Source organism: Sus scrofa, chromosome X (genome assembly GCF_000003025.6).
Source record: "Sus scrofa isolate TJ Tabasco breed Duroc chromosome X, Sscrofa11.1, whole genome shotgun sequence".
Taxonomy (NCBI): domain Eukaryota; kingdom Metazoa; phylum Chordata; class Mammalia; order Artiodactyla; family Suidae; genus Sus; species Sus scrofa.
The window spans coordinates 114,062,501-114,089,995 of record NC_010461.5 but is presented as its reverse complement, the minus strand read 5'-3'; the positions used below and the strand labels follow the sequence as shown (position 1 = coordinate 114,089,995).

At 46.6% G+C, this 27,495-nt stretch overlaps 1 protein-coding gene and 1 long non-coding RNA gene across 2 annotated transcripts in view; both read left to right on the top strand.

Annotated features, from left to right (window-relative positions):
• Nucleotides 1-27,495, top strand: part of LOC110257820 — a 226,442-nt gene that overhangs the window by 157,040 nt on the left and 41,907 nt on the right. The gene's annotated exons all lie outside the window — the stretch shown is intronic.
• LOC100523110 (40S ribosomal protein S27-like) lies at nt 18,635-19,154 on the top strand. The gene is made up of 2 exons (XM_013986459.1): nt 18,635-18,786; nt 19,076-19,154. The coding sequence occupies exons 1-2, from the start codon at nt 18,635-18,637 to the stop codon at nt 19,152-19,154; spliced, it is 231 nt and encodes a 76-aa protein (XP_013841913.1).

The window sequence follows — 27,495 nt, the reverse complement described above, 5'->3', positions numbered from 1 at the left end:
TCTTTGGTCAGGCATTCCATCTCAACCAGTAGCACACCATGAGGAGTTGTTGTTTTTGCTTTAGTTTTTCAGGTCGCCCCTGCTGTTGTCATGGTCTGGCTCTAGAACCCCAGCAGGTTGTTCGGTGGCTCTTCCACTGGCGCTTGTCAAAACCTGTACCTGGCATTGTTTCTCACCATCAATCCTTCCAACATCATAGGGTTTGCTGGACCACATGGTCCAAGAGGCAGGATTGCTTTCGCTAAAGCCCGAACCTGATGCAAAGCACCTCTGAGGCTTAGAAGGTTCCCAAGTGTCTGCTTTGTCCTCCCTAAAAGCCTGATACCTCTTGGCCACTAGTGACTTCCTTTCATGGGAGCATTCTTAGTTCTGGTGAATATGTTGGCACTTGGACCACCGCTTTGGGCAGGAGCTGTGGGCTCCAGCCCTTTCCAGGGAGAGGATGTTCACGGCCAGCCTGGCAGGGAGTGAGCCCGTGCCGAAGCCCATCTGATCCCTTGCTTTCTTGGACACTCTTCACACCAACTTCCTCCTGCTGGGTCTTCCAGAAGCAGACACCGAGGTGGAATTTTAGAGTACAGGATACTTTTTTAGGGACCGACGCCTGTGGAAGGAAGCGTGACAGAGGCGTGGAGGGGGTCCAAGTGCAACGCCAGCCTGACAGTGCCTGGGCCGACCTAGCCAGGAGCCCCGGGGCAAGTGCTGCCCTTCATAGTTGCCCTGGGGCGGGCGGAAATGGCCAGGCCTTGTCACCCATTACCCCTCACCCCCTTTGCTCAGCCACCAGATGATGGCAGTCTTGGGAAAGGCATTACCCTAGGTCCCTTTGCTGTCTACAGACCTGATCTTGGTGAGGCAGCTCTCTGCCCCTGTGGCAGACCCTGGGGACTCCGTGTGACCACACCCCCTTCAAGGCCTTCCTTGAAGCACGCACGATGGGACAGCGTGTCTCCCTGTGTCCCACTTCCTCCACCGTTCCGGTCACCTGCGTCAGTGCTGGTCCCAGTGTGTGAACTAGCTCATGAATCAGGAGCTCCAGAGCAGAGTGCAGTCTCATTACCCCTGCGATCGCGTGATTAGCACACAGCACTCCGAGAGCAGCATCTCACTTGAGCAAGATCCAAAGCCCTGGTCCATGTCCCCCCCAGGTGGCATTTTATTTCAGATTTTTTTTTTAATCATCTCACATTATCCGAACATACAAAGCTGCCGTAGAGTGGAGGAGTTCAAACAGCCATTAGAGCCACACACAGCCCAACACGAAGGGCATGGGGCTGGGTCAGGGTGAGATTTTGTGGAAATCCCTGCCCCGTTCCGTACTTGCCACGTGACCAGCTCGTATTCGGTTGTCTATAAACTGGGGTGAGAGTAGTTTTGAAGTGATTTAAGTTCCGCACGCTCCGGAAAAGGAGAGTAATAGGCACCCACCACAGGCTTGTTCTGAGAATTAAAGCAAATAAGATAATTAGGAAAAGTCGTTCACTGCTCAGTCACCCGCACCGAGATCAGCATCCGGCCCAGAGGTGGACCCCCCACATCGGAAGGAGCGCGTGCGGGAAGGAATCAGTACGTTTGGTACACGGCAGATGTCAGGCACTAAACACCTCACTGCATTGTCATGTAATCTTTGCAAAAATCCTGAGTACCTTCACCATCTTACAGATGAGGAAACTGAGGCTCAGAAGAGGTCAGGCCACGTTGCCAGTAAGTTGGTGGGCCAGAATCAGAGCCCAGATCTTTGTGCTGAAGACACCTGTACTCTTTCCCACACGTAACTTAGAGTTTTCAACCATCTGTACCGTCACAATGAAGTCTTGACCAGACAGGGGAATTTTCTGCCCGAAGAAAAGAAACAGTGAACCTGTGTAGAGCCGGGCACCTTCATTTTCAGAAGCCGAGGCTGCTAAAAATGTGTTAGTTCTTCAGACCATCTCTTGAGATTGGATGTCTCACCCTCAAGGATCCAGCCACTCTTTTGTCTTTTCTAAGAGCAGTTGCCCAAAATATAGGCTTGATGATAGAGCAAGGAGTCAGTAGAAGGCCAAGGAAGAAGGTCCATTCATCCGTCAAGGTTTCATCTCAGCCGTGAGCCAACGCGCAAATGAGTGTGTATCATATGAGAGGCCTTACACACGTTACCAAGGACATCGTTCTACTGCCCCAGGTTTTCCTCCCACTCTTCCTGAGCTTCCTACGGATGCCTGCTGGAAGCTCGGTGAAGGGAGTGTGCCGGGGGAGCTCCCGGCAGCACGGCCCATGCAAGGGCGTTATGCATTCCCTCCCATTGGCACACTCCATGTACCAAGCTCGAGTCTACTAAATACCTTCTGATGAAATACTGATTACAAGACACCCGAAGAGCCAGTGTGAAGCTCTTTGTTTTCCTTCCTCTCCCACGGCCTTCAAATCCTAAATCCAGCAAAACGGCGCTCTTCCTGGCCGGGTGAAACTAGGCCATAATTAGCCTTGCCCGGGGCTCTCAAATGCACAGCCAGCCCTGGGTCTTCATCTTTAATCTTGGGACCAGGATCGCCCAGGCTTTCGAAAGTTTGTAAAGCATGTTACATAATGCTCATTTTGGTGTCGACTCACAGCCGAGATTAAACCTTGACTGATGAATGAACCTTTCATGTCTAAAGGCAATAGCTAAGTAAGTATTAAAATCCTTGCCCTGGCAGCAGTACGATAGCACACATGCTAGGAAAGTGTAAGGAGCTTTAAAAACAAGCATTTGCTGCTAATTTTAGCTTTCCTATACCGTAAGAAGGCTCCCCCGCTCTGTGGCTCCATGCTCAAAAATAATGAGCCCAGCTCTGCTCTCAGCCCTGGTGACTGGCGGTTGGGTGGGGGTGGGGCTGCCCACCAACCTCTCGATTCGCTCACACGAATGGTGACCTTTCCCAGCCAGCCACTGTCAGATCGTTGCCTCCTTCTCCACAAACTACATCCATCCCGTCACCAGCATTAGCACCGCCGTCATCGTCGTCGTAGAACGTGGTCACTCCCCTGCCCGAATATTGTCCCCTCAGCCTCTTCTCTTCAGGACCCCCTTCAGGTTAGTTCTGAATTAAACCCATTCAGAGTTCTTCATTCTGACAGTTTACTGCCATCACTCACTCAGAACAGAGTGATATTATGTTCTTTCGGTCTAGTATGTGCCTCTTCTATTTTGACTCTCATGAAAGAGAAAAGAAAAAATAAAAATATATAAGTAACATTCACCAGTACATTCTAATTGCTTTCACCTTCAAAAAAAAAATCCAGAATGATGTGATTATATTTAGTGTGTGTGTGTGTGTGTGTGTGTGTGTAATCTCCAGCCTGGACCACAGCCATAGCCTCCTAACTAGTCTGTGGTCATGCTGAGTGATCACTCGCGTCCCGTACAGTCCGTTCTTTCTCTAATAGCAGCCTAAATAATCCTTTATTAATGTAAATCGGATCATGTCACTCTCCTGCTCCAAAGCTTCTAACCACTTCTGGTTACATTCAGAGTAAAACCCATACTGCGTCTGGGTTCTACTGACCTCTTAAGCCTCATCTCCTCTCTCCTCCTTTTTTACTCTGCTCCATCCACCCTGGACGAAATAAGATAAGGTGAATGTTACAGGATGCATGATGGGACTTCTCCCGAAGTCCTGGAAGTTTGGCTCAAGCTCAAAACTAGGGGCAACGGGTGTTCAGTAAATTGATAACAATGAAAGCTCACAATTATTCATCACTTGCTATGTGCCAGGTGCACGTCTAAGAGCTTTCACAGGGATTGACTCATTTAAACACACCCCCACGAAGCAGGTACTATTATCACTCTCATTCTATAGAAAAGGAACCCGAAGTACAGAGGTGATAGGTAACTTGCCTGAAGCCACACACACAGCAAGCGCACAGGCCAGGAGCTGGATCCAGGGGGTCTGATTCTGGAATCCTTATCCTTCTCAGCCACGGTTCAGCTCCTTCTCACAGTCTCAAGGGATTGGCCAAGGAGCCACCAAACACACCTTTCCGATACTTGCCAAGAGGTGGCTGCACTGCCCCTTTAGACTCTCCCCCCGACTCCATCCAACCTGGAAAAACAGAAGAACAGGGCTTCGTGAAGTTAGGGTAGCCTTGGGGGAAAGGGAATTTGTGTTAGTGGGGTTATCAAGCCAACGTGGGGGCATTTTCCTTCCCTCCTTATGGGGGGCAAAGGACTCCTCAAGTTGAAGCCCAGTGAGACTAGACTGCTAGAGTAGTGGTTGCACCGAGCTCTTTAATGGAGGGGGCTGTGTCTTTGGGGGTCTCTGTATCTGCAGTTCCTGGAGCTGTGCCAGGTGCAGGGTAGGAGTTCCCTACACCAGTGGCGGGGGGCGGGGCGGGGGTCACAGCTGCACAAGGGCCTTTGTAGGCAGAGCACGTCCTTCCACTGGAAGGGGGCACCCAGGAAATGAGACGGACGGCTTGGGCCTTGAGCTGCTCCTGATCTAGACAGAGAGATGGAAAATAGAGAGCAACTGAGGAAAGAAAAAACCAAAACAGACAAGTAGAAAAAGACGCGAAGAAAAGTCCAGTCACCAAGTCTGAAAACTAAAGGAAATCAGCAAGGAGGGCTTAAGTAAGAAAAGGTGTGATTACTATTATCTTCAGTTAGTAGATGTCAAAACAAGAGTCAGAAAGATGATGAAGGGCATGGGTTGATGCCCATAGTGCAATCAGACACGCTGGGAAGATTCGGTCACTTCAATTTGCTGGGCCCCGTCTCCCAGTTCTTGTGATTGACTGGGGCTCAAAGACATGGGAGCATTATTACAGGAAAAATCAGGATAATGAAACTTGCTGGAGAATAATGACTGCATATTACAGCTGCATCTGATTCCACTACATCTGTGCCCATCAACTCAGTCAGCAGTGCCAGCCGCTTGAATAATTGTAGCCAGAGTTGGGGAGGCTGCCAGCTATGGCCCTGGCAGCAGGCATCAGAGCTGGGAAAATGGAATAAGGAGGTGGAGAGGAATGCACTTTGAACAAGGACCTTGGGCAAGGGGATTAGAGAGGCCTCTTTACAAATAGATGGCAGGGTTGTTGGTTATGAGCTGGGGCACTGGAGCCGCACTGTCTGGCTTCGAATTCCAGCTCTGCTGAGGAACCACGAGTCCTTTTTCATGCTGGCACTGGCCTGTGGCGTGTTCATTAACTTCTATGTGACTCTGTTTTCTCATCCAAAAAATGGGACTGTTAAGAGCGCCTACCCCATTGGATTGTCATGAGTTTTAAATGAAATAGTGGTATGTAAAGTAGTGGGCATTTAGCTAGTGCTTAGCAAGTATTTGCTCTTACCGCCTCCTACCATATTTTTCATGCTGTGCTTTTAACCCACTAATAGATGAGAAAAATCATTTAGACTTGGGTATTTCATTAACCAAATAGCACTGGGTGAAAAATATGGGTGCCTTGAATGTCGTAAAGGGTTCATGAAACTTGTTTCAGGTGTTTGTGGGCATGTATAACACACATGTATGCGTATGTCATATACACACATATACACGGGCATACCTAAAAATATGTGCATGCATGTATACACAGATACATGCACTTACACCCAGAAACACAAACATAACACCTATTCACCTGTGTACACACATGCCCGTAAACACTTGGACATGTATTCACAGATACGCAAACACATGTATATGGTCCGATGTGTACGTACCTGCACACATATATACAGAAATAGATTCATGCAAATACATCTACAGATATGTAGTGCACTGATGCGTATAAACATACTCATAACACACAAAAACCTATACACACAACACATATACACACGTTAAGGTGTATATACTCACACTCATGTACAAAAATGCAAGTAAACATTCACACATATACACACAGATGCACAGACATGCACTAATGTACACACGTATAAGATATACATGCAACATACATGCACACCAACACAGACACATGTTCACAAGCATGATGGTACACACGTACATGTATATGCATAATACACGTATACCACATGCACAAACGCACACCACACATACGTAGTATTTACATACACATACTGCACCAGTCTGTTGACGTAAGAATCAGGTTCTGGATTTCAGGTATGCCTTTGCCTCTGATCCATGCTCAGACCAGGTCAAGTTCTCAGAGCCTAGCACACTTGGTGGCCGTCGAGAAAACCATCTGATCACACCAGAAGCATTTTATAAAGTTATTGGCATATTTCAATACTGCTTTTAAAGCATTTATATTCATATTACCTACTCAGGAAGGACCGGTGACGTCAACCTTACATGTTCAAATCCTTAATTTCTGGGAGATGTTTGGACTTGGATTAGATCCCCAAAGCCTGCCTCCATGGGACAGACCAGTACTGCTGAAAGTTGTTTCACCTGGCTGATTTTGGCATGGTTGATCCCTAACTAGAATTCAAGGAGAAAGGGAACTTGAATGAGTGAAACCTATCACAGAGACCGACAAGCAGAGTAACCCCAAGGTAGAGAGGAGACCTTTGATATTTCTTCAGCATAAAGGAGCTTTTAACTGAGTGACTAGAGAAGATAAATTGTACTTTCAACCTCTCTTTAAACAAAAAGACAGAGAGAAGCCCACTGTCTTCATTAGATGGGAGGAGGGGGAGGTACAAGAGGTATTTGAAAGCCAAGAATCCTGGATCTCTCATGTGATGGAAAAGGCCTGGGAAAGTTTAGGGTTCAGCCCACGTATGAATGTTGAGAATGGAGAGTACCAGGTAGAGAGGCCCAACGGAGATAGTCCTCAAGGAAGGAGAATCGGGGACTGTAGTGGCACATTGCCACCCTGACTTCTTGGTCTCTCAGAAAGAAATCACTCCCGTGTTGAGTTCAGAGTCTTACTCTACTGTCACTCCGCCAATTCCGAACCTGTTACCTTGGCGCGTACGGTAGAGCTGGCCAATGTTCCAACCGCATTCACGTTCCCCTTCTGTTGTAGGAGTGGCCACTGGGAAGTGTCCGTCCAGTCGGGGACTCCACTTCCTAGTCTTCCTTAGAGTTCCAGGGGATCGCGTGGCTAGTTCTCACCAATAGCACGCGAGTGACGAGATGTATGGCACTTCTAGGCAAGCGTGTGCATGTTCGCCACCCTGCTTTCTCTTTCCACTGGCCTGATTCAGAGGAGCACAGCGATCTAGGAAGCCGTGTGTTGGAGGTAAAGGAGCCATGGTTTAGAAAGAAGCCTGGGTTCCTGAGTCACTGCTTAGAAGAAAGCCACCTGTCTAATAGGAATAGCTATTTGGACTTTTAAATGTGCGAGAAGTAAAGTTATTGTTTTCAGCCTATCACATATTTGAGTCTTTTTTTTTTTTTCTAGCAGTTACCCTATTGTGACTAATGTAAGTGCCTCATGTAAGATTCATCTTTCTCTCTTTCTCATTGAGATCAGAATATTCCCTGAGTTTGGTTATTCTCTTAGTCCATCCAGACTGCTGTAACTACTACAACAACAAAAACCCCCAAACACATAGAATGAGTGGCTTATAAAAAACACATTTTTGTTTTCTTTTTAGAGCCGCACCCGTGGCGTATGGAGGTTCCCAGGCTAGGGGTCGAATCAGAGCTGCAGCTGCCAGTCTACACCACAGCCACAGCAACGCCCGATCAGAACTCATCTGTGACCTACACCACAGCTCGCAGCAACGCTGGATCCTTAACCCCCTGAGCGAGGCCAGGGATCAAACTCGCATCCTCATGGATCCTAGTCAGGTTCTTGACCCGCTGAGCCACAGTGGGAACTCTAAATACCCCCCCACCCAAGAAAGTTATATTTTTCACAGTTTTGGAGGCTGGGAAGCCCAAGATCAAGGTACTGGCAAATTCGATGTCTGGTGAGGGCCAGCTCCCTGGTTCATAAGATGGCCTTCTTCTCATCGTGTCCTCATGTGCTGGAATGGGGGAGAGAGCTCTCCGAGACGGTTTACCAGGACGCCGATGCCATTCAGGGAGCGCTGTCCTCAGGACCTACTTACTTCCCAAAGCCGGGGTTGGGGTGTCAACCTCTGGATTTTGAGGACAAAAACATTCTGTCTGGCAGTCACAGATTCACAGTAATGTGAGGCAATCTAAAGCCCTCTCTGCTGATTTTGGCCATTAGTGTTTGTGCTCTGCAGTTAAGGGAAGATTTTTAATAAAGGAGGAGAAAAGCAGTTCAATTACTATGGACCTTCAAATACTTTAGTTGGTGCCAAGCATATAAGAATGATTTATTTTGTTTAGTAAACAATTAAAAAGAACGAGGCTCTGTTATGACTGCTTTATAAATATTAACGAATTCAATTTTCTCAACAGTTCTCTGCGCTAGGCTCCATTATTTCCTCTACTTTACCTGGGAAGAAACCGAGCCACAGAGAAGTGATATAATTTGCCCAAGGTCACAAGCTAATAGGCGGCAGACTGGGGAGGAAACCCTAGGCAGTCTGGCCCCAGAGCGCATACCTTTACCCACCATGCCAGCTTTCCTCCCATGAATGGATGAACTGGGCTTTTTCCTGCCCTGCTCTTGGTGGGGAGCACATCTGATTTCCTTCCCTCAACCTCAGTGCAGGTAATGGGTTTTTCAAAAAGTATTCCAGATCGTGGTTTTGCCTTGAGCAGAAGATGGCCTCCAGTCCCTGAACTCATCCTGAATTCGAAAGTAGAGGACTGCCACCTACTGCCTCCATGATACACCATTTTGAGTGTTCCTTGGAGGGTGTGTGCCTGCACACGGAGGAGGCAGCCAGCCCCACCGAGCTGCTTTGCTTGTGAGAATTAATAGGATCACAGCACACAGTGGTATGATTGCAAATAGAAATACTGCTCTGTTCAAACAAATCTGTTTCTTGCTTCATGCCAAGAACTACAGTGGGTAAACTTGCATTCAAATTGGCCTTGGTGCACGGAACGTCGTTTCTTCTGGCACAAACCCTTGGCCTTGGCCGGATCTCACTGGTCCACGATCCCAGGCAGGGAGTGTTCGGTAGGGCAGATGCGGCCCGGGGCTCTGAGTCATCAGGGCTCTGCCATGTCTGTGGGTGAGGCGGGTGGGAGGAGTGCCCGTCCCACCGGCACCCATCACTCTTGTGGTCACTGAAACTGCTGGAAGGTGGGTCATTAATTCTCATAGATCCCCTTCCTTCCTCCCTCCTCCGATGTCCCTGTGGGAGTTCTGGAGCGCTTTTCGCCAGCACTTTTGCTTCCTAAGGGTTGAGCTCACCCCTGGCTGTCTCTCTCACTTCTTCAGAAAATCTCAGGCGCATGCTGTTTCTGCGCATGCACCTCTCTAGGAGTCAAACCATGAGGGCTCGGAGCGTGGGAGCTGCGAGGGCCTTGGGGATGACCTTCTTCCCCGAGCCCTTCGTTTCAAAAGTGAGGAGGCGAGGCCTGGGGGACGACGTGTACCCAGAAGTGGAAGTGAGGGCAACTGCTGCCGAGGTCTGACCAATGTCCCTAAGTCAGGGCTGTGACACGGATGAGCCGCGTTTACATGGATGAAATCTTAGTGGACTCTGGCATTGGCCTTCTAAGCGGGTACACTGGGCAGAGTCCAGACCACTCTTCAAAGGGCCACATGATTTAGTGCGTGCTCTAGGCTGGTAAGAAAAGGTTGCCACCCAGTAAAAAGGAGGAAGACCAATCGCTGCCAAACATCCAGCCCCCTCCTCTAGGGCTGCCGTTGTGCTGTTCTCAACCTGTGAGGCAGCTAAGGGGTAGCTATCAGAGGTGTGCTACCTTGATTTGAGCCTCACTGTAACCTTCCAAGGTTGGTTTGGTTTATTTTACAGATGGCAATCAGAGGCACAGATCTATTACATAACTTGCCAAGGGGCACAGAGCAAGTGGTTCCAGACCCAGGATTCACGCAAGAGCCGTCTGGCATCAGAGTCCACACATTCAGCCCTGAGCCACGTGGGGACCGCTGGGCCCCAATGCGAGACTCTCAGATGCGCCCAGAGTGTGCCTAGACGTGCTCCTTCACCGTCTGAGAGCGCTGGGCCCATTTGCTTTGGGAGACGTTGTGGTAGCATCTCCGGGCCAGGCCGTGGCTGCTGCTCGGGCCTCGCCACGGGCCCTAGGACGTGGCGGGAGGAGTTTGGATTTCACAGCCCACTGTCCCCTCGTGACTGACCATTTTCCCACGTGACCAGCTGGCAGGGGGCCAGCCGAAGGCGCTCTACAAATGGCACGCACCCTAAACCCCTCCATCCTTAGGTGTGTGAGAGGCCGCAGTTGCTGTGGGTACCGGCTATGTCTCACCTCCTCTCCTCCGACCCCGTGGTGAGGAGGAGAAATGAGAGAGGTTCGTCTCCCCCGAGAATGTTTAGTGAACGAAGCCACAAGCCCTCGCTCTTGGAGAGCTGGGCAGGATGCAGTGGAGAGAGCTCATGTTTATACAGCACTTAAGAGACGTCAGATGCTAACTTCGATGCTTTCTGTATCCGTTAGTTCATGTGATCCCTCACAAGGCCCTTAAGAGGTCGGGACACTGTTATCACCATCCCCAGTTTAGAGATTTAGAGGCTGAGGCCCAGAGAGGTAAGGTGACTTGCTTAAGATCACACAGCTAGGAAAGTGGGGAAGCCAGCCTTGTAAACCCGGTGTGACTCGTGACCATGACACCATCCTACCTCAGGGAGAGAAAGTGGCCCATGTGTCAGCCTGTGTCTCTGCTGACAACAGGCTGCCTGGGCTCTGGATCCAACAGAGACCAGAGCGTGCTGCGCTGGCCGCGACGCCTCTGTGTGCTTGTCTGCCCTCCCTGTCCTAGGCGGACCTCGAGAGCAAGAACAGTTCACATCCAGGAAATGCAAAACTCTGGATTTATCCCCTTTCTCCTGCAAAACAGAAAGCTGAGCCCTTTTTACTAGTCAGTTGGTTCTACTCTTTTTCATTGGTTATTGAACCAGTCAGCCTTTTGTCCAAGTGAATGCGAGTAAAACCAACATGCACCCCGCTATGGCTTCTCCCTGGAGGAGCACGAGCTGGCATGTTTGGCAGTTGCATAAGTGGTCAAATCATCTCTGCATTGGACCAGTTCCAAGGGAACTTTGAGCTATCGAAACAGATGATTCCACGGGTGAGGACTGGGAATCTTAAGTTTTGCAGTTTCCACCAATTGCCAAAACGATTGCAAGCCCAACCTCAAGAATTTCACAGTCCTGAACCCCAAGGTTTCCCAACAGAGAAGAAGCGAGTGGCAAGTAGAATTTGATCGTTGTTGCCCTACATTCAGAAAAACACCCGCGGTTTGAAATGTTACAAACATGTTATTTTTAGAGGCCCCCGAACTCTTACTCACTCTAGGTTTAGAAGGCTGATCAAAATAAATAAATAAATAAATAAATAAATAAATAGCAGTGGCTTCTGCCTAAATTAGGTCCGTCTCAGTTTCCATGGCACCCAATCTGTTAGCATCAATACTCTCGCCTTGATCTGTGCTTTAGCCTTTGGGATGGCGACGTTTGCTTTAAGGTTTATAGGACATAGCCTGGCCCAGTGGATTCCATTATATTCAAGGAAAGAGAGGATTTGTGAGAGCCGGTAGGTGATGCTGTATTTGATTCCTGGCATCAGTGTTTGGCCCTGGCTCTCACATGACTCTGTGGGCAACTGGGATTTGATAAAATCACAGATGATACATTTTCAGTAAGTGCTTGGTCTCTAGCTATGTTATTCTATAGCAGCCACTGCAGGTGACACTCCTAGGCTGCCCCTAATAAAAAGGTACCCCAGGGAAATAATTCCAGTGCAGAGAGTGTGGGCGCAGCCAGGCTTTGGACAATGCGTAAAGCTTCATTTTGCCCTTCAAGAAGCTTCACTGCAAGGCTCGAGAAAACCTTTTTATGTATCACTGGGCCCACACTAGATTGATTTCCTCCAATGAGTAGACCAAATGGACAGACAGACAGACAGGTAAACATACAAACAGTACCTTCGTAGGCCTTCCTTAGAATAGGAAGAAAATGGAACTAAACTGATACACGCAATTTCCAAAGAAACTAACAGGAAGGAATGTGTGGACTTAGATGTTAAAATAGACATCAGAGGGTGAAATAAAAGACCGTGTGCTCTGTCTGGCAGGTGGAAGGGCCTTTGTATTTCTCTGGACATACCACATAAAAGTCATATTCCATGTAGAAAATGCATATGCAGGTTCCACATTTAATAATCACTCCTGACTCTCAACATTTATTCATAGTGGGGTGTTTTTTTCTTTCTTTCTTTTTCTTTTTTTATCCTTTTAGGGCTGTACCTATGGCTTATTGGAGGTTCCCAGGCAAGGGGAGTCAAATCAGAGCTGTAGCCGCCAGCCTATGCCAGAGTTACAGCCGCTCTAGATCCCAGCCATGTCTGCGACCTACACCACAGCTCATGGCAACGCCAGATCCTTAACCCCCTGAGCGAGGCCAGGGATTGAACCCGTGTCCTTATGGACACTAATCGGGTTTGTTTCCATTGAGCCACGATGGGAACTCCCCCATGGTGTTTTTTTGGTTTTTTGTTTAAATCAGGTGACATCTTCTCTGAAACTTTATGTCTTCAGTTTCTTTTTAAAATTTTCCATTTTTTGGAGTTCCCGTTGTGGTGCGGTGGCAACGAACCCGACTAGTATCCGTGAGGACGCGGGTTCGATCCCTGGCCTTGCTCCATGAGTTAAGAATCCGGCGTTGCTGTGGCTATGATGTAGGCCGGCGGCTGCAGCTCTGATTAGACCCCTAGGCTGGGAACCTCCATATGCCACGGATGTGGCCCTAAAAAGGCCCCCCCAAAAAAATCTTTTTTTCCATTAGATTACAGTAGGTCTTAACCCTTAGCTTCCCTGCATTTGAAAGGAAAAGTCCACATTAGGACCCTTCTTAATCCGGCTCCGTGGGTGGGCTTCATGATGGTCTCGAAGCTCCAGGCCAACTCTGTGCAAAATTGCGTGTGCGTGTAAATACATCCGTGCAGTGTTCTGAGCCAAGTGTCTGTGGCTTTCCTCAGATTCTCTGACATTCCTGTGACCCGAGAAAACTGAGAATTTCTGAGGGAGATGCTGAGTTCCCGTGTGACTCCGAAGTTCAGAGAGGTTTGCTGAGCAGATTCCTTACCACTCTTCCCTCGCGGATGGGAGGGTGCTGGGAAATTGCACAGGTAGCCCGGTGAAGGCCATGGCATACTCGCCATCGTCAGGCATGATCGAAGGTCTGCTGTGTAATGAGATAATCTAAGGTATGATCTTACATTGGAAACAGCAGAAGTAATAAAAACTCGTAATTTTCAAGCCCTAATCATTTTCGGCTGTTCGCAAGACCGAACGATTTCTTCAAGCGCACTTCATTTTCAGTGCTGTCTGTTGTCATGCGTCCTGCCTGCTTCTCATTCTTTTCGCAGAGCCGCAGATACCCTGTGGACGGTCAGAGTAAGCTGCCCAAATACAGCATAAACATGTGAGGGAGACAAGATGAGAATGAAGCTGACTATGACTGCAACTAGGTCAAATCTATTAATATGTGATATTTCTGTCTCTGCATATGGTTGAAGCTGCAAATCCTTTTGCATAACATTTCCTCTTGCCTTGGTAGAAAATTTCTCACTCCGAACCCTTCAAAACCATCGTTTTCATTTTTATCACCCCTGAAATTTCATTCTTAAACACAGCACAGGGTTATCCTGCTGAAATAGATGTTGTTGGATTGCATCACTTTGCATGGCGTCAAACTGTCTCTGTCTCTCTCTCTCTCTGGAGTTACTTTCGCTGCTGCATCTCGGGAGTGTGCCTCTGAAGCTGCTGAGGGGGGTGGTAGGTAGAGGACAGAGCTAATGAGAACAAGGTCATGGGTCCAGTCTCTGTAAGAGTATTAACTCCATTATGTTTTCTGGCCACAGGCTGTACCCTAGTCCTGTCCAGAGGACTCTTGGGGTCAAGGGACTCCAGGGAAGAGAAGAGATGACTCCGTGTAAACCCATCCCCACGACTAGAGAGACAGCTCGAAGAGCACCCATTGCGGAACCTCCCACTGTCAGGGTTGGGAAGAATCTCAGGGCTCTTCTCTTTCTCCTCCCCATCTGATGTGCAGTAATTTTGTAAAGGGATTATTCCGCCTCCTCTTGAATACCTCCAGTGACAGAGAACGCATTGCCTTCCAGTGCCAACCATTCAATCTTGAAACAGTTCTGATCATTTCTTTCTTATATGAATTACAACCTTCTGTCATTCTGTAAACTGGCCCTAGGTCTTCCCTGCGGGATCCACAGAATAAGACTTGGAACCAATCCTTTACAAGTTGGAAAATAGCACAAGAGTTGAAGTTGGGGCTTCTCACTTTACCTCCACATGGCCGTTCTTACTGGCTGCATCAGCAGACAGAGCCCTTGCTAAGAGAAACGAGCACTTAAGGAGAGGTTTCGATTCCTTTATATAAAGTTTTCTTTTTCCACGCCCACAGCATGCAGAAGTTCCTGGTCCAGGGATTGAAATGGTGCCACAGCTATAACTAGAGCCACTGCAGTGCCAGATCCTTAACCCACTGAGCCACCAGGGAACTCCTATAAAGCTTTTTCAGATAGAGGACTTGGAGTAGCGTTTAAGGAGTGAGTCTAAATTCCCTTCCCGTTCTTGGGGCCAGTTTCATGTACAGCATCAAAGAGGATCTCTAGGGAGCTCTCCATCAACCCTCAGCCTGCAGAGAATATTGTGATGGGCCACTGCCTCCAGGCTGGAGATTTGGGACATTTGTGGGTAGTCCAGACCAATCTGTCATTGCTTCTGCAGAGGGCCTGTTGCAGAGACCTTTGAATGACAAGATTGATTTTAATCCCATCAGGAGATATGTTCTCATTCATCCCTCCACTCCAAAGGCATTTATTGAGGGCTTTCTTTGCCAAAGTAATAGATGGTTCCAGACCGGGATTAGTGATAGACAGGAAAGTTACAGATTATTTTTCAGAACATATAACGGTCTTAGTGGAGGATTTCAAGGAAGGGTCGCCTGACCTTTGAGTTCACATTTAAAGGATGAATGGGAATGAACAGTGGAGGGCACAGAAACGGGGAAGCATTCCAGAGAGAGGCTGCGGCACCGGCCAAGGCCCCGTGGGAGAGAGGTGTCAGGAGAAGCACAGGATATTCAAGGATCCAAGAGACGGCTGCCGGGGGTGAGATGCGGAGATGAGGCTGTGGTACAAGATGAAGGCGGAGAGGTCATAGGGCCAGGCCAGGAAGGACCGGGCAGGCTGTGGCAAGACTGTGTGGCTGCAGGCTGTGTGACTCTGTGAGTCTCCGGCCTCTGCCTTAGTGAGCCCCCCTCCCAGAATCCGCCCACTTCAGCTAATGCCCTGATCATCCCTCACCTTCCACTCTTGTACTGTTCTTGTCCCCGGGAATGTTCTCCCGTATTCTCCGTCTCTTATACAAAGCCTTCCTCCTCGCGTTCTCTCAACACTGGCATCTAGAAAGTGGGGGCGAAGGCAGAAGGCTCTGATGTGTATTAAATACTTTCTTTGCACCAAGCATCGTGCCGAGTCCTTTATATTTCATGACCTGTAACACCCCCCTTGTAACACTGTGAGCTGGTGCCCCTTCCACCGTCTTACCAAGGATGACATTGGCACTCAGAAATCTTGAGTGATTGGTCCAGCGTCATATTAGCTAAACGAATGAGCCCAGATGGAAATTCAGGTTTGCCTGACTCCAAAGATTCCGCTCTTTCTCATATATCAGGTTGCTTCCATCTGCCCTTCTTACTGTTCATTAACCTCCGGGAAGCGCCCTGGCCGTACTCGTTTTGACATTCAAGTTACCATTTGAAGCATCAGTTGCTGCTATGAGTGGATGACATCCCGGGGGGGGGGTCTGGGTTCCGGGGCAAGAGAGCCCCATTCATGGTTCATGATGCTCTTACCATGATGGGGAACCAGGGACAGTCATTCCAGGAGACGAAGTTTGCCCACAGAACGTCTACTTTGCTCCCACCTTTTAAAATGCAAGTGTTTGTCAGCATTTTGTAAAAAAAAAAAAAAAATTATGTAATCTTTATGAAGCTCATCTACCTTAAGACCCAGTCTGGTCCCAGGGTCACATTCGAACAGTATTCTGAATTCAAGAAAAAGATTTAAAAAAAAAACCAGTATAATTAGCATTATAGATGTTGTCTCAGAAAGCACCAAAGGTCCCCCTTCCTATCTTATGTATGTCGCACGTTGCTCAAGTTCTTTCTAAAACATCTTCCTCCATTCTTTGTCTTTCAATAGTTGACCCGCAGTGCAGAAGACCCAAACCCCTCTCATTTTTCTCTCTCAGTGTCTCTGAAACCTTCCCCTAACCCAGCCTGCACTGCTGACTCTGATCCTTCTTGCTCCTGCCTCTCCTCTTCAGCATTGATTCATCAGGTTTTTTTGCCAGGATCTTTCGGCTCTGTCCAGTGTCGCTCCTTCGCGTGGTCTCAGTAGCAGGATGGCAGGAAACGGATCTTTATACATCAAGCGGAGAAGGAGATGCACTGAGTATCTAAATGTTTTGATTCAGACGGTGGTTCATTTTTGCCTTCACATTTCTGTTCACATGGCCATTTCAAAATTCTCCCCACTGAATAACAGGGTCCAATGGGATCAATAGTTTGCTTCCCACGTCCCCATCTTGGTGGAGTGCACTAGCGCTCGTGGATCGCCCTGAGCTAGTCTACACTTCCTGGCATCCCTTTGCCCTTGGACTGGCCATGGACTGGTTCTCGTGCATGGAGTGTGAGTGGCAGTGGCATGAGTCACTTCTGCACACACATGGGTAAGTATTCAGTTTGCCTTTTCCAAACCCTCTTTCCCCTGTTTGCTGTTTGGATAATACTAGGGTGACCTCGAAGCCACCAGATGGAAGCGCTCTGAGTCCTTGAGTTGGTGCATAGCAGTGAATTAATCCACATTCAATTATCATGTGAGTGAGAAATGAACCGTTGTTGCATTGTTTATTTTAGCGGCTAGTGCAAATTAAGGTAATACATTATTTTTTAATATTTTAATTAAACTCATTAATAAGTTCATAATTGTAATGAAGGCCACTTTATCCATCTTTTCATCTGTTGGTAGTACTCTTGATGCTCTGTTTAAGAAATTGTTGTCTAACTCAAGGTCATGGAGGCATTTTCTGAGACTTTATTTTAGAAGTTTGATTGTTTTGCCTTTTACATTTAGGTCTACCGCCTATCTCAGGTTAATTTTTGTATACAATTTGAGGGTCGTGGTTAATTTTCTTTTTTGGGGGTGGGGCCGCACCTGTGGCATATGGAGGTTCCCAGGCTAGGGGTCTAATCGGAGCTATAGCTGCCAGCCTACGCCAGAGACACAGCAATGCCAGATCCGAGCTACATCTGCGACCTACACCCCAGCTCACAGCAATGCCGTATCCTTAACCCACCGAGCGAGGCCAGGGATCAAACCTGCAACCTCATGATTCCTAGTCAGATTCGTTTCTGCTGCGCCACGACGGGAACTCCATGGTTAATTTTCTGTATGGATATGCACCTGACCCAGCATCATGTATTGAAAAGATCATCCTTCTCTCACTGGGTTTCAGTAGCCCCTTCGTTGCCTATCAGATGTAGAGGACAGTCTCAAAAATGGCTCCCAAGGATTCCCTCCATCCTAGTTCATCTTCCCACTTCCGTGGCATCTTCTCTACTTAAGTGTGCGCTGGACCTAGTGACTCACTTCCGATGAACAGAATATGGCAAAAGCGACGGGAGGTCACTTCTGCGATTAGGTTAAAAAGCCTGCAAGTTCCATGTACTCTCGCTTTCTCTCCCTCTTCAGTAAAGAATGGCGTATTCTCCCCTTGTCATCCAGTGTGTGCTGTGCTGAGGTTGGAGGGAAGTCGGAGGTTTGCGAAAGGTACAGTTTGATTGATATTGCTCAGAATGAGAGGGTGCTGGAAAGGCATCCCCCTGACAATGGGATTATTAGGGGACCTTCTACTGGTCCCTGGCAGGAGACATCACAAAGGAGCCTCCAGGTGCAAGAGATAATCAAACTGAGTCCCCTGTGCTGCCCTAGGTTGGCAAGGATGCTTTCGTGGCAGAAAGGAAAGACCCTACCACATCTGGGTTACGTGACAGGAAGCCACCTGTATTTAGATTTTGTTATCTGAGTTCACCTGCTGCCAACAGCATTACCGCAAATAGAATAGGCTTCTTAGAGTTCCTGTCATGGCTCAGCAGGTTAAGAACCTGACGTAGTATCCATAAGGATGTGGGTTCGATCCCCGGCCTCCTCAGCAGGTTAAGGCTCCAGCGTTGCTGCAAGCTGTGGTGTAGGTGACAGATGCGGCTTGGATCCCACGTTGTTGCTGTGGCTGTGGTGTAGGCTGGCAGCTGCAGCTTCAATTTGACTTCTAGCCTGGGAACTTCTGTATGCTGCTGACGTGGCCATTAAAAAACAAAACAAAAAACCCTCTTTTTTTCTTTTTTTTTATAAGACTCTGATTAAGAAATATCTAAGGTATAAAATTTCATTTCCAGCAGCGTCAGTTTTCTGCAACATAAGATCTCTATCAAATATTTCTTTGTCCGTATCCCTTACATCCCTCCTCCCATCTGGACAGAAATATACATTGAGAATATAAGCAAGAGATATGAATGGACTGCAATTGTGAAAGAATCAGCATGCCTTTGGCTAAAGATTTACTACATTCATCCTTGGAAGAGGAAAAGAAAAAACACAAAAAGAAATGCCTAGTTCAAAGTCCAAACTCTTGTTTTATGGATGTGAAATGCCCAGGTTACTACAAGATTGCCATGATTTTCAACCATGCTCAGATGGGTGGTTCTTTTTTTTTTTTTTTTTTTTTTTTTTGTATTTTGTCTTTTGTCCTTTTATGGCCACACCCACAGCCTATGGAGGTTCCCAGACTAGAATCGGAGCTATAGCTGCCAGCCTACACCAGAGCCACAGCAACGCAGGATCCAAGCCGCATCTGCAACCTACACCACAGCTCACGGCAACACCGAATCTTTAACCCACTGAGCGAAGCCAGGGATCAAACCCACAACCTCATGGTTCCTAGTCGGATTCGTTCACCAGTGCGCCACGACGGGAAGTCCTGGACAGGTGGTTCTTTGTGTAGGTTCTTCAACAGAGTTGTGCCATCCAACAGGAGGAAAGGCCAGGCTCACAGAAGCGTGATCATTTAGAAGAAAGCAATGCTAATGATCCCCATGACTTCCCAAATTTGGGCGATGTTGCAGAAAGCCTCATCAGTTCAATAATTCTAGTTACTCTATCAAGAGAATGTAATTATCTTTGATTTTGCAAGGTATACAGCAGTGATCTATTTTGGTGTCCGTCTTTCAATAAAGTTTTGAACGCGGGCAAAATCCAAGAATATACATTTTCAGAGTCCAGAGACCATGCTTCTTTTCTTCCTGATAAGTGAGCTTGTGCACTGTCACTTCACATTGTTCCTGATTGAAGACCAGGGTTCCAAACACCAGAGGCACAAGTGGCCCTGGTGGCTGGAATGTGGTTGACGTTATATACAGACAGTTTTCTACCAAACCAGTTCCTCTGCTTCTTATCTCACAGTTTCCTGGGGTCCTGAGGATTAGCCAGTCCTCTGGTTGTGGCAGGAGGAGCAGAAGGCAGATTTCAGTGTCCGTTTCACCGATTATTCAGTGGACATGCTTGGGGACATCCTCAGCTGCCTCCTCTCCACCTGGCAGGTGCCACTGCTCACACACAGGGCTCAGGGGCCCCAGATTCCCCCCAGGTCTGTGCAAAGCGACCATCCCATGAAAACGAAGGGGAGGTTCAGTGAGTCTCTCTGGGCTGCGTTATGTCCTTATTGCGCAGCATCGCCAGGCAGGGGCAAGCCAGGGAGGGACTTTGCCACGTCAGGCAAAAGCAAAATAAAGCAATTTCACGTCCAATTCCTGGGTGTGTGGCACTATCCTAAGCCCCTACATCTTGCTACTTAATACCCACTCCAATTCTGTGAGGCTGATGCTAGCATTTCAGATAAGAAACTGGGTTAGACACAGAGACACTAAGAACTGGTCTGAAATTACATAGGTAGTAAGGAGTTAATCCAGGGTTTGAACCCAAGTCTGCCTGATTCCAAGGTCCATTGGCAGCATTCTCGTGTGACACCGAGTTCTTATTGTAATGACTGATAGTACATTTTACAGTGGGAAAATATGCAGCCATTACAAAAATGCTAAAAATATGGAAGGATGGCCAGTATATTTTTCTTTATTTATATATTAAAAATGCCCACCGGGAACCTGCGGCATGCCAGCCACTGTTCTGGCTGCTCGGGAACACAAATACCCCGGCCTCACGGAGCTTGTAGCAGGGAGGTTCGGCACTGGCCATAAACCAGCGTCAGTGCTGTCCTCTCTGCCTGCAGTCAGTGCACTGGACAAAATGACGTGGAGCTCTGGCCTCGGAGGGGGTGTTCAGCAGGGCTGGCCTGAGAAGCCCTCTCCGAGGAGGTGAGATCTCACTGAGAAGAAGGCGGCAGTCATTGTGCGTTTTAGGCGGGGGACAGCAAGGACAAAGCACACAGAAGGGGGGCGCAGGTGCGTTGCCCGGAGGGGAAGAAGGGAACTGGGGCTCAGGCGTGGTGGGTGGCTTGGGGACAGCAGGGAGCAGGTGGTGGGAGATGTGAGGGGCTGGCAGGGACCAGGTCACACAGGACCCTGTAAGCCGCAGTAAGGAGTTTGGATGTTAATTTTAGTGTCATGGGAAACCAGTGCTGTGTTGTAAGTAGGGAAGGGATAGGATCTGGCTGTTTCCTACAGATTGAAATGTAGCCGCTCAGGAAGGGAGGCAGAGAGAAGCACTGAAGACTATAGCAGGTGATGGCTGAAGGAGCACGGCACTCTTCCCTGAAAGCAATTATAGACAAGACACCTGCCTCTGGACCTTGGAATTGACAGAGGGCACATAATAAATGGAGAAGTGTTTATTTAAGAGAAACCATTGAACCTCAGGTCAAAACAGTAGGAATTGGATGGTTTTTAGTCTGGGGCTGCTCCTGTCTCCCCTCCATCCATGACAAGCTGGGAAGGCAACAGCACTGCTGCTGGACATGGCTGAACTGGTTTAGGAGGGCAGCAGAGACAGCTCTGTGCGCCAGGGACTTATAGGAAACAGAGGTGATCTCGGTGACACCATCACAGCCTGCCCGCTGGACTGACAGACTGGCCTTAAACTTAACCGGAAAAATCCAGGAAACGAGACAACGATGGGCCCTGATCAGCTCGCACATGTTGCCAGCAGTCCAGAAGGCCATGCGCATGCTCAAAGCTGCATGAATACCAAGAGAGTCCTTGCTGTCCTGAAGTTCTTGGTCAAATGTGAGGCCTTGCACAGGACGAAAGAGACATGAGGGGGCCTGGTGGAAAGTAGAAGCTGAGACATACTTGCAAACCACCTGAGAACTGGGACTGGAACCTCCAGCCCACTCAGAGATCCATCAGCAAAATGTGGTAGACTTACCGATGCAAGGTGTTTGAGCACAACCTCTAATCAGTCATTGGCTGCTCACGAAGATCTGCTGACACAGGGTAACCCCTAAGAGACAGGCTTAAAACTTAAAAACATAGAATATTTTAAAAATCTGAGCAAAGACATTAGTGGTCACATGCTTTAGGGTCGACAGACTTTACCCAATGAGTATAGAAAGGCCATTAACTACGTAAGGAATGAACACAACCACCACCAGCAGCCTCCAAGGAATCTTTCTCGAGTTCCTACAGTTTTGTGGTGAATATCCAGTTTTCAACCAAAAATTATGAAATATTCAAAGAAATGGCAAGGTGTGACCTGTACTCAGGAAAAAAGCAGTCACAAGAGGCTGCCTCTGAGTTGGCTAAGATGTTGGATTTAGCACAAAAGACTTCAAAGCCACTGTTATAAATATGTTCAAAGAGCTAAAAGAAATGATGTTTAAATGATTAAAATATGGTATGACAAAAATAACTCATCAAACAAGAACAACTGGAGTCTTCATCCATTGGGGGTGAGGCTGGAAAAGTGGTACAGTCACTTTTGAATCAGCGCATCAGTTTCTTAACGTGTGACCCAGCAATTTCACTCCTAGAACTCTGCCAAAGATAAATGAAAACATGTGCCCACACAAACATATGCGGCCCGATGTTCATACTAACGTCATTCATAATGTCCAAAACTGAAAATCATCCGAACGATCATCAGTACGTGCATAGTACATAACATGTGGCCTATCTACCCGATGGAGTATAATTCGCAATTCAAAGGAATGAACAGTTGGTATATGCAGTAGCGTAGCTGAACCTGAAAGACACTGTGGTAAGTGGAAGAAGCCAGGCACCAAAAACCCCTGCATTTTCCATGATTCCCTTTATTAAATGCCATTAAATAGCATATTTAGAGAGACCTGAACTAAATCAGTGGTTACTGAGGGCAAGGGCATGGATTCGTTGTAACCATACAATGGGTTCACTGTACACACACACGAGCAACTGTGTGGGGGGAGGGAGATGTCCTGAAACTAAATTGTGGTTCTGGTCGCATCACTCTAACTTTATAAAAAGTCGTTTTTTATGCTTACAATAGATGAATTTTGTATTAGATAAATTATACCTTACTAGAAGTGTTAAAACTAAAATAACCCGTTTTATAAAGGCTGACAGAGGCCTGGTCTGGGCAGCCTTTGTCTTAATCCACCACAGATCCTTCTCCCCTGATGAGAGACACCGGGGCAGGCGAGAGGAACTGGACATCGAAATCTAGTCAATGGCAAATAAGCAGATCTTGGAAACCTCTTTATCTTCATAGTTAACGTGTCCCTACCCCCTACCCATGAGATAGGCTGGGACCAGGGACCCTTTGCTAAAGCGCTTGCACCCAGGCAAACACCTCTTGGAGCAACAAAATACAAATCAACTATAAGGGACAAACAATAATTGTGCGCATGAGCAGTTGGGGCAACTTATGGACACGATAAAAAAGACCAAAAACCCAACTGCCACTTTTGAAGAGCCAAGGGCAAAAATGGGCTGTTGGGAGCCAAAGCAGGGTAGTGCGCATGCACAACACCAAAGGGGTGGCCACACCGCCTGAGTCACCCGTCCAGCCTGACCCCTGGGTGCCGCCCAGCCCAGCCCGTAAAAGGAACCAGCAAAGGAACCTGTTACTTGTTTTTACTGCCTCCTGCTCTAGCAGGGGCCCTGAGTAAAGCCTTGTCTGGATTTCCTGTCTGGCCTCTTATCAAGTTCTATTGATTGGAAAGGCCAAGAACCCTGGTCGCTATCACCCAGAGACACCAGAGCAGCTGGAGACATCAATAAGGGGATCTCAACACTCCCTTCTCTCCCACCACGGGGAACCCCTTGCAGTCTGACCTCATGATACCTGCCCCCCACCCCCGGTCATCAGCCACAGAAAACACAGGAAGCCCCAGTGGCACCACATAAATGAAGCAGACCAAAATAACCCTCCAAAGTCTCCGAAAACAAACTGCCATTGGAACCACAGCCTACAAAATTAGGTCAAGACCTGCATGCTAAACTAAAACAGTGTGAATGCCTGCTGACATAAAAGAATTACAAAATGCTCAGAGTCCTAACATAATGAACAAAATGTCCAAGATACACTTGAAAACCACCCATCACAACAAGAACCAGAAAATCACAACTCGAATGAGGAAAAACAATCAACTGATGCCAACACTGAGATGAATCAGATGTTGGAATTATCTGACAAGGATTTCAAAGCAGCCACCACAAAAATGCTTCGGCAATCAATTACAAGTTCTCTTGAAACAAATGAAAAAATAGAAAATCTCAGCAAAAAGTAGAAATCATAAAAAAGAACCACATGGAAATTATAGAACGGAAAAATAGAACAGCTGAAATAAATAACTCGCTGAATGGGCTTAATAGTAGATTGGAGATGACAGAGGACATAAACTTGGGGACAAAATCATGGAAGCCACCAATTTTGAGCAACAAAGGGAAAATGGACTGAAAAGAAACAGAGCCTAAGGGACCTGTGGGATAATATAATATTCCAATATCTGTATAATCAGTGCCTCGAAAGGATAGGAAATAGGCCGAAAGAGGACTTGAAGAAGCAATGACTAAAAAGTTCTAATTTGGCAAAAAAACCCACAAAGCTGCAGACCCAAGAAGCTGTGTGCATCATCAATAGGAAAAGCAAAGAAAGATGCTAAGGCCCATCATGATTAAACTCTTGAAAAATAAAGACAAAGGGAAAAAAATCTCGAAAGCAACCTGAGAAAAATGGCGTATTATTTATAGAGGCCTACTGATTCTAAAATGTCTTTCTCATCTGAAACCACAGAGGCTGGACGTGACACAACATTTTTCAAACGCTGAAAGAAAAGGATTGTCAACAGCAAATCCTGTGTCATGTGAAACGATCCTTCAGGAGTGAAGAGAAAATGAAAGCATTTTCAGGCCAAAGAAAACTGAAAGAATTTTTGACTAGCAGACATACCAGTAAATATTGGCTAAAGGAAATTCTTCAAACAGGAAGGTAATGATAAAAGCATGAAATGTGACGCATCAGGAATGAAGAAGGAACAATGGAGAGAGCAGAAGTGTGGGTACACAGAAGAAACTATCCATTTGCTCAGGAGTTTCATAAATCCTTGTTAATAATTAAATATTATAGCACCATCTAATACTCCAAACAATGATAGTTGCACGTGGGGAGCGTAAAGAGACCTAAACAGAAGGGAGGTGTCTACACTTTAAGTGGAAAGAAGGTGAGAGCAGTAAGTGGTTATAAGGCATATACTTCCATTGTAATACACCAACCAGCCACTATGGAAACTAATGAACCACGTGAGATGGTAAAAAAAAAAAAAAAAAAAAAAAATGTCTAAGCATCTCACAAGAAAGCAAGAAAAGAGGAACAGAGGAATGGGAACCGGAGGGATTAAATAAAGAAAACAAAGAATAAAACAACAAATTTGAGTGCTACTATATTCACATTGCATGAAATTTAAAGGGTGTAAATACAATAATTAAGAGACAAAGATTAGACCAGTAAATTAAAAAAATATGATACAAATATACACTCTTTACAAAAACTCCACCTTTTCCTAATTTCTTGAGGTAGGAACTTAGGTTATGGATTTGACACCTGTGCTTATTTCTAATGTAAGCACTGAGGGGCTTAAATTTCCTCATCAGCACTACTTTTCAATGGAAATTCAATGGCATAAATAAGTTGAAAATGGAAAGATGGTGAAAAGATGGAAAAGGATGTAAGTTGCAAATAACACTTTTATCTTTTTTTTTTTTTTTTTTTTTTGCCATTTCTTGGGCTGCTCCCACAGCACATGGAGGTTCTCTGGCTAGGGGGTGAATTGGAGCTGTAGCTGCTGGGCTACGCCAGAGCCACAGCAACGCAGGATCCAAGCTTTGTTTGCGACCCACACCACAGCTCACAGCAACGCTGGATCCTTAACCCACTGAGCAAGGCCAGGGATTGAACCCGCAACTTCATGGTTCCTAGTCGGATTCGTTAACCACTGAGCCACGATGGGAACTACGCAAATAACACTTTTAAAACCAGGTGTGGCTATAGGAATATCTGGTTTTAAAGATATTGGAATATCTGATTTTAAAAATCACTACAAAGAGGGACATTATGTAGTAGAACTCAGGAAAACACTATAGTTCCAAAAGTGTGCATACCCAAAATCAGAGTCTCAAAATACGTAGAGCAAAAAGTAATGGAGCTGAAAATAGAAATAGGCAAATCCATAGTTATAGTTGGGGGCTTGAAAGCCTCCTCTCTCAGCAGCAGATAGAACTACCAACACAGAAAATCAACAAAGATATAAAAGATTTGATCAGTGCTATCAACCACCAGGATCGAGTTGACATCTATAGAAGATTCCATCCAACAACAACAGAATGTACTCTTCCCCCCAAGCATACGGAGAGGAAAAGGCTGTAGGACAGATAAAACAATAGCGGCAAAGAGTAAAGTGGAAGGAATCACTCCACCTGATAATCAGGCTGACTCTGGCTACAGTAATCAAGACAGCGTAGTATCGGTGGAGGGACAGACACATTGGCCAATGGAAGAAAGAATCCAGAACGAGACACAAACATGCTCAGTTGCTTTTAACAAATGTACGAGGAGAGTTTGATGGAGGGATAGCCTTCTCAACAAGTAGTGCTGGAGGAGCTGGACATCCACAGGCAAAAAGCAATGACAACCGAAAGCTTTACCTAAACCTCGTACTTTTTAAAATTGAAGTACAGTTGATTTACAATGTTGTATTAATTTCTGCTATATAATAGAATGATTCAGTTATACATATATATGTTCTTTTTAAATATTCTTTTCCCTTATGGTTTATTGCAGGATATTGAATAAGTTCCCTGTGTTATACAGCAGGACCTCGTTGGTTTTCCATGCTATATATAATAGCTTACATCTGCTAACCCCAACCCTTCACTCCATCTCTCTCTCCTTCCCCTTGGCAACCACAAGTCTGTTTTCTATGTCTATGAGTCTGTTTCTTCAACCTCATACTTTTTACAAAAATTAACACAAAATGGATCGCGTTACCTTTAAGAATGGAAAACATAAAACCACAAAAGCTTTAGAAAAAACATAGGAGAGGAGTTCCCGTCATGGCGCGGAGGAAACGAATCCGACTAGGAACAAGAGGTTCGATCCCTGGCCTCGCTCAGTGGGTTAAGGATCCGGTGTTGCCATGAGCTGTGGTGTAGGTCGCAGACGTGGCTCGGTTCTGGTGCTGCTGTGGCTGTGGTGTAGGCCGGCGGCTACAGCTCCGAATAGACCCCTAGCCTGGGGGCCACAGATATGGCCCTAAAAAGAAAAAAAAAAAAGATTGAGACATTTCACTAAAGTAGATATACAAATGGCAAATAAGCACATGAAAAGAGGTCCAACATCATTAGCCATCAGGGAAATACAAATTAACACCAAAAGGAAACGATATTGCACATCTATCAGAATGGCTAAAATAAACAACAGTGACAACACCAAATGATGGCAGGATTCTGAGAAACTGAATCACTTTTGCAAGCAAAATGGTACAGCCAGTTTGGAAACTAGTTATACAGAGTCTTTCAAAACTAAACATGGCGATTATCATATAACCCACCAAGGGCACCCATGGTCATTTATTTCAGAGAAATAGAAATTGATGTTCACACAAAAACCTGTACACACATGTTCATAGCATCTTTATTCTTAACAGACAAAAACTAGGAACAGCTCAGGTGTCCTTCAACAAGTGAATGTTAAAGAAATGGTGGCCTATCTATACCATGGAATACTACTCAGTAGTGAAAAGTAATAAACTATTAAAACACGCAACTTCAGTATTTTGACTTTAGTGATGGATACACAAACCTACCCAGGAGGAAAAACAGGTCTGGCACTAAATATGGCACACCCACAAAGGGAACCATTAAAACCAGGGAAATCAGAGTAAGACTGGTGGATTATATTCATGTCAGGGTCTGGT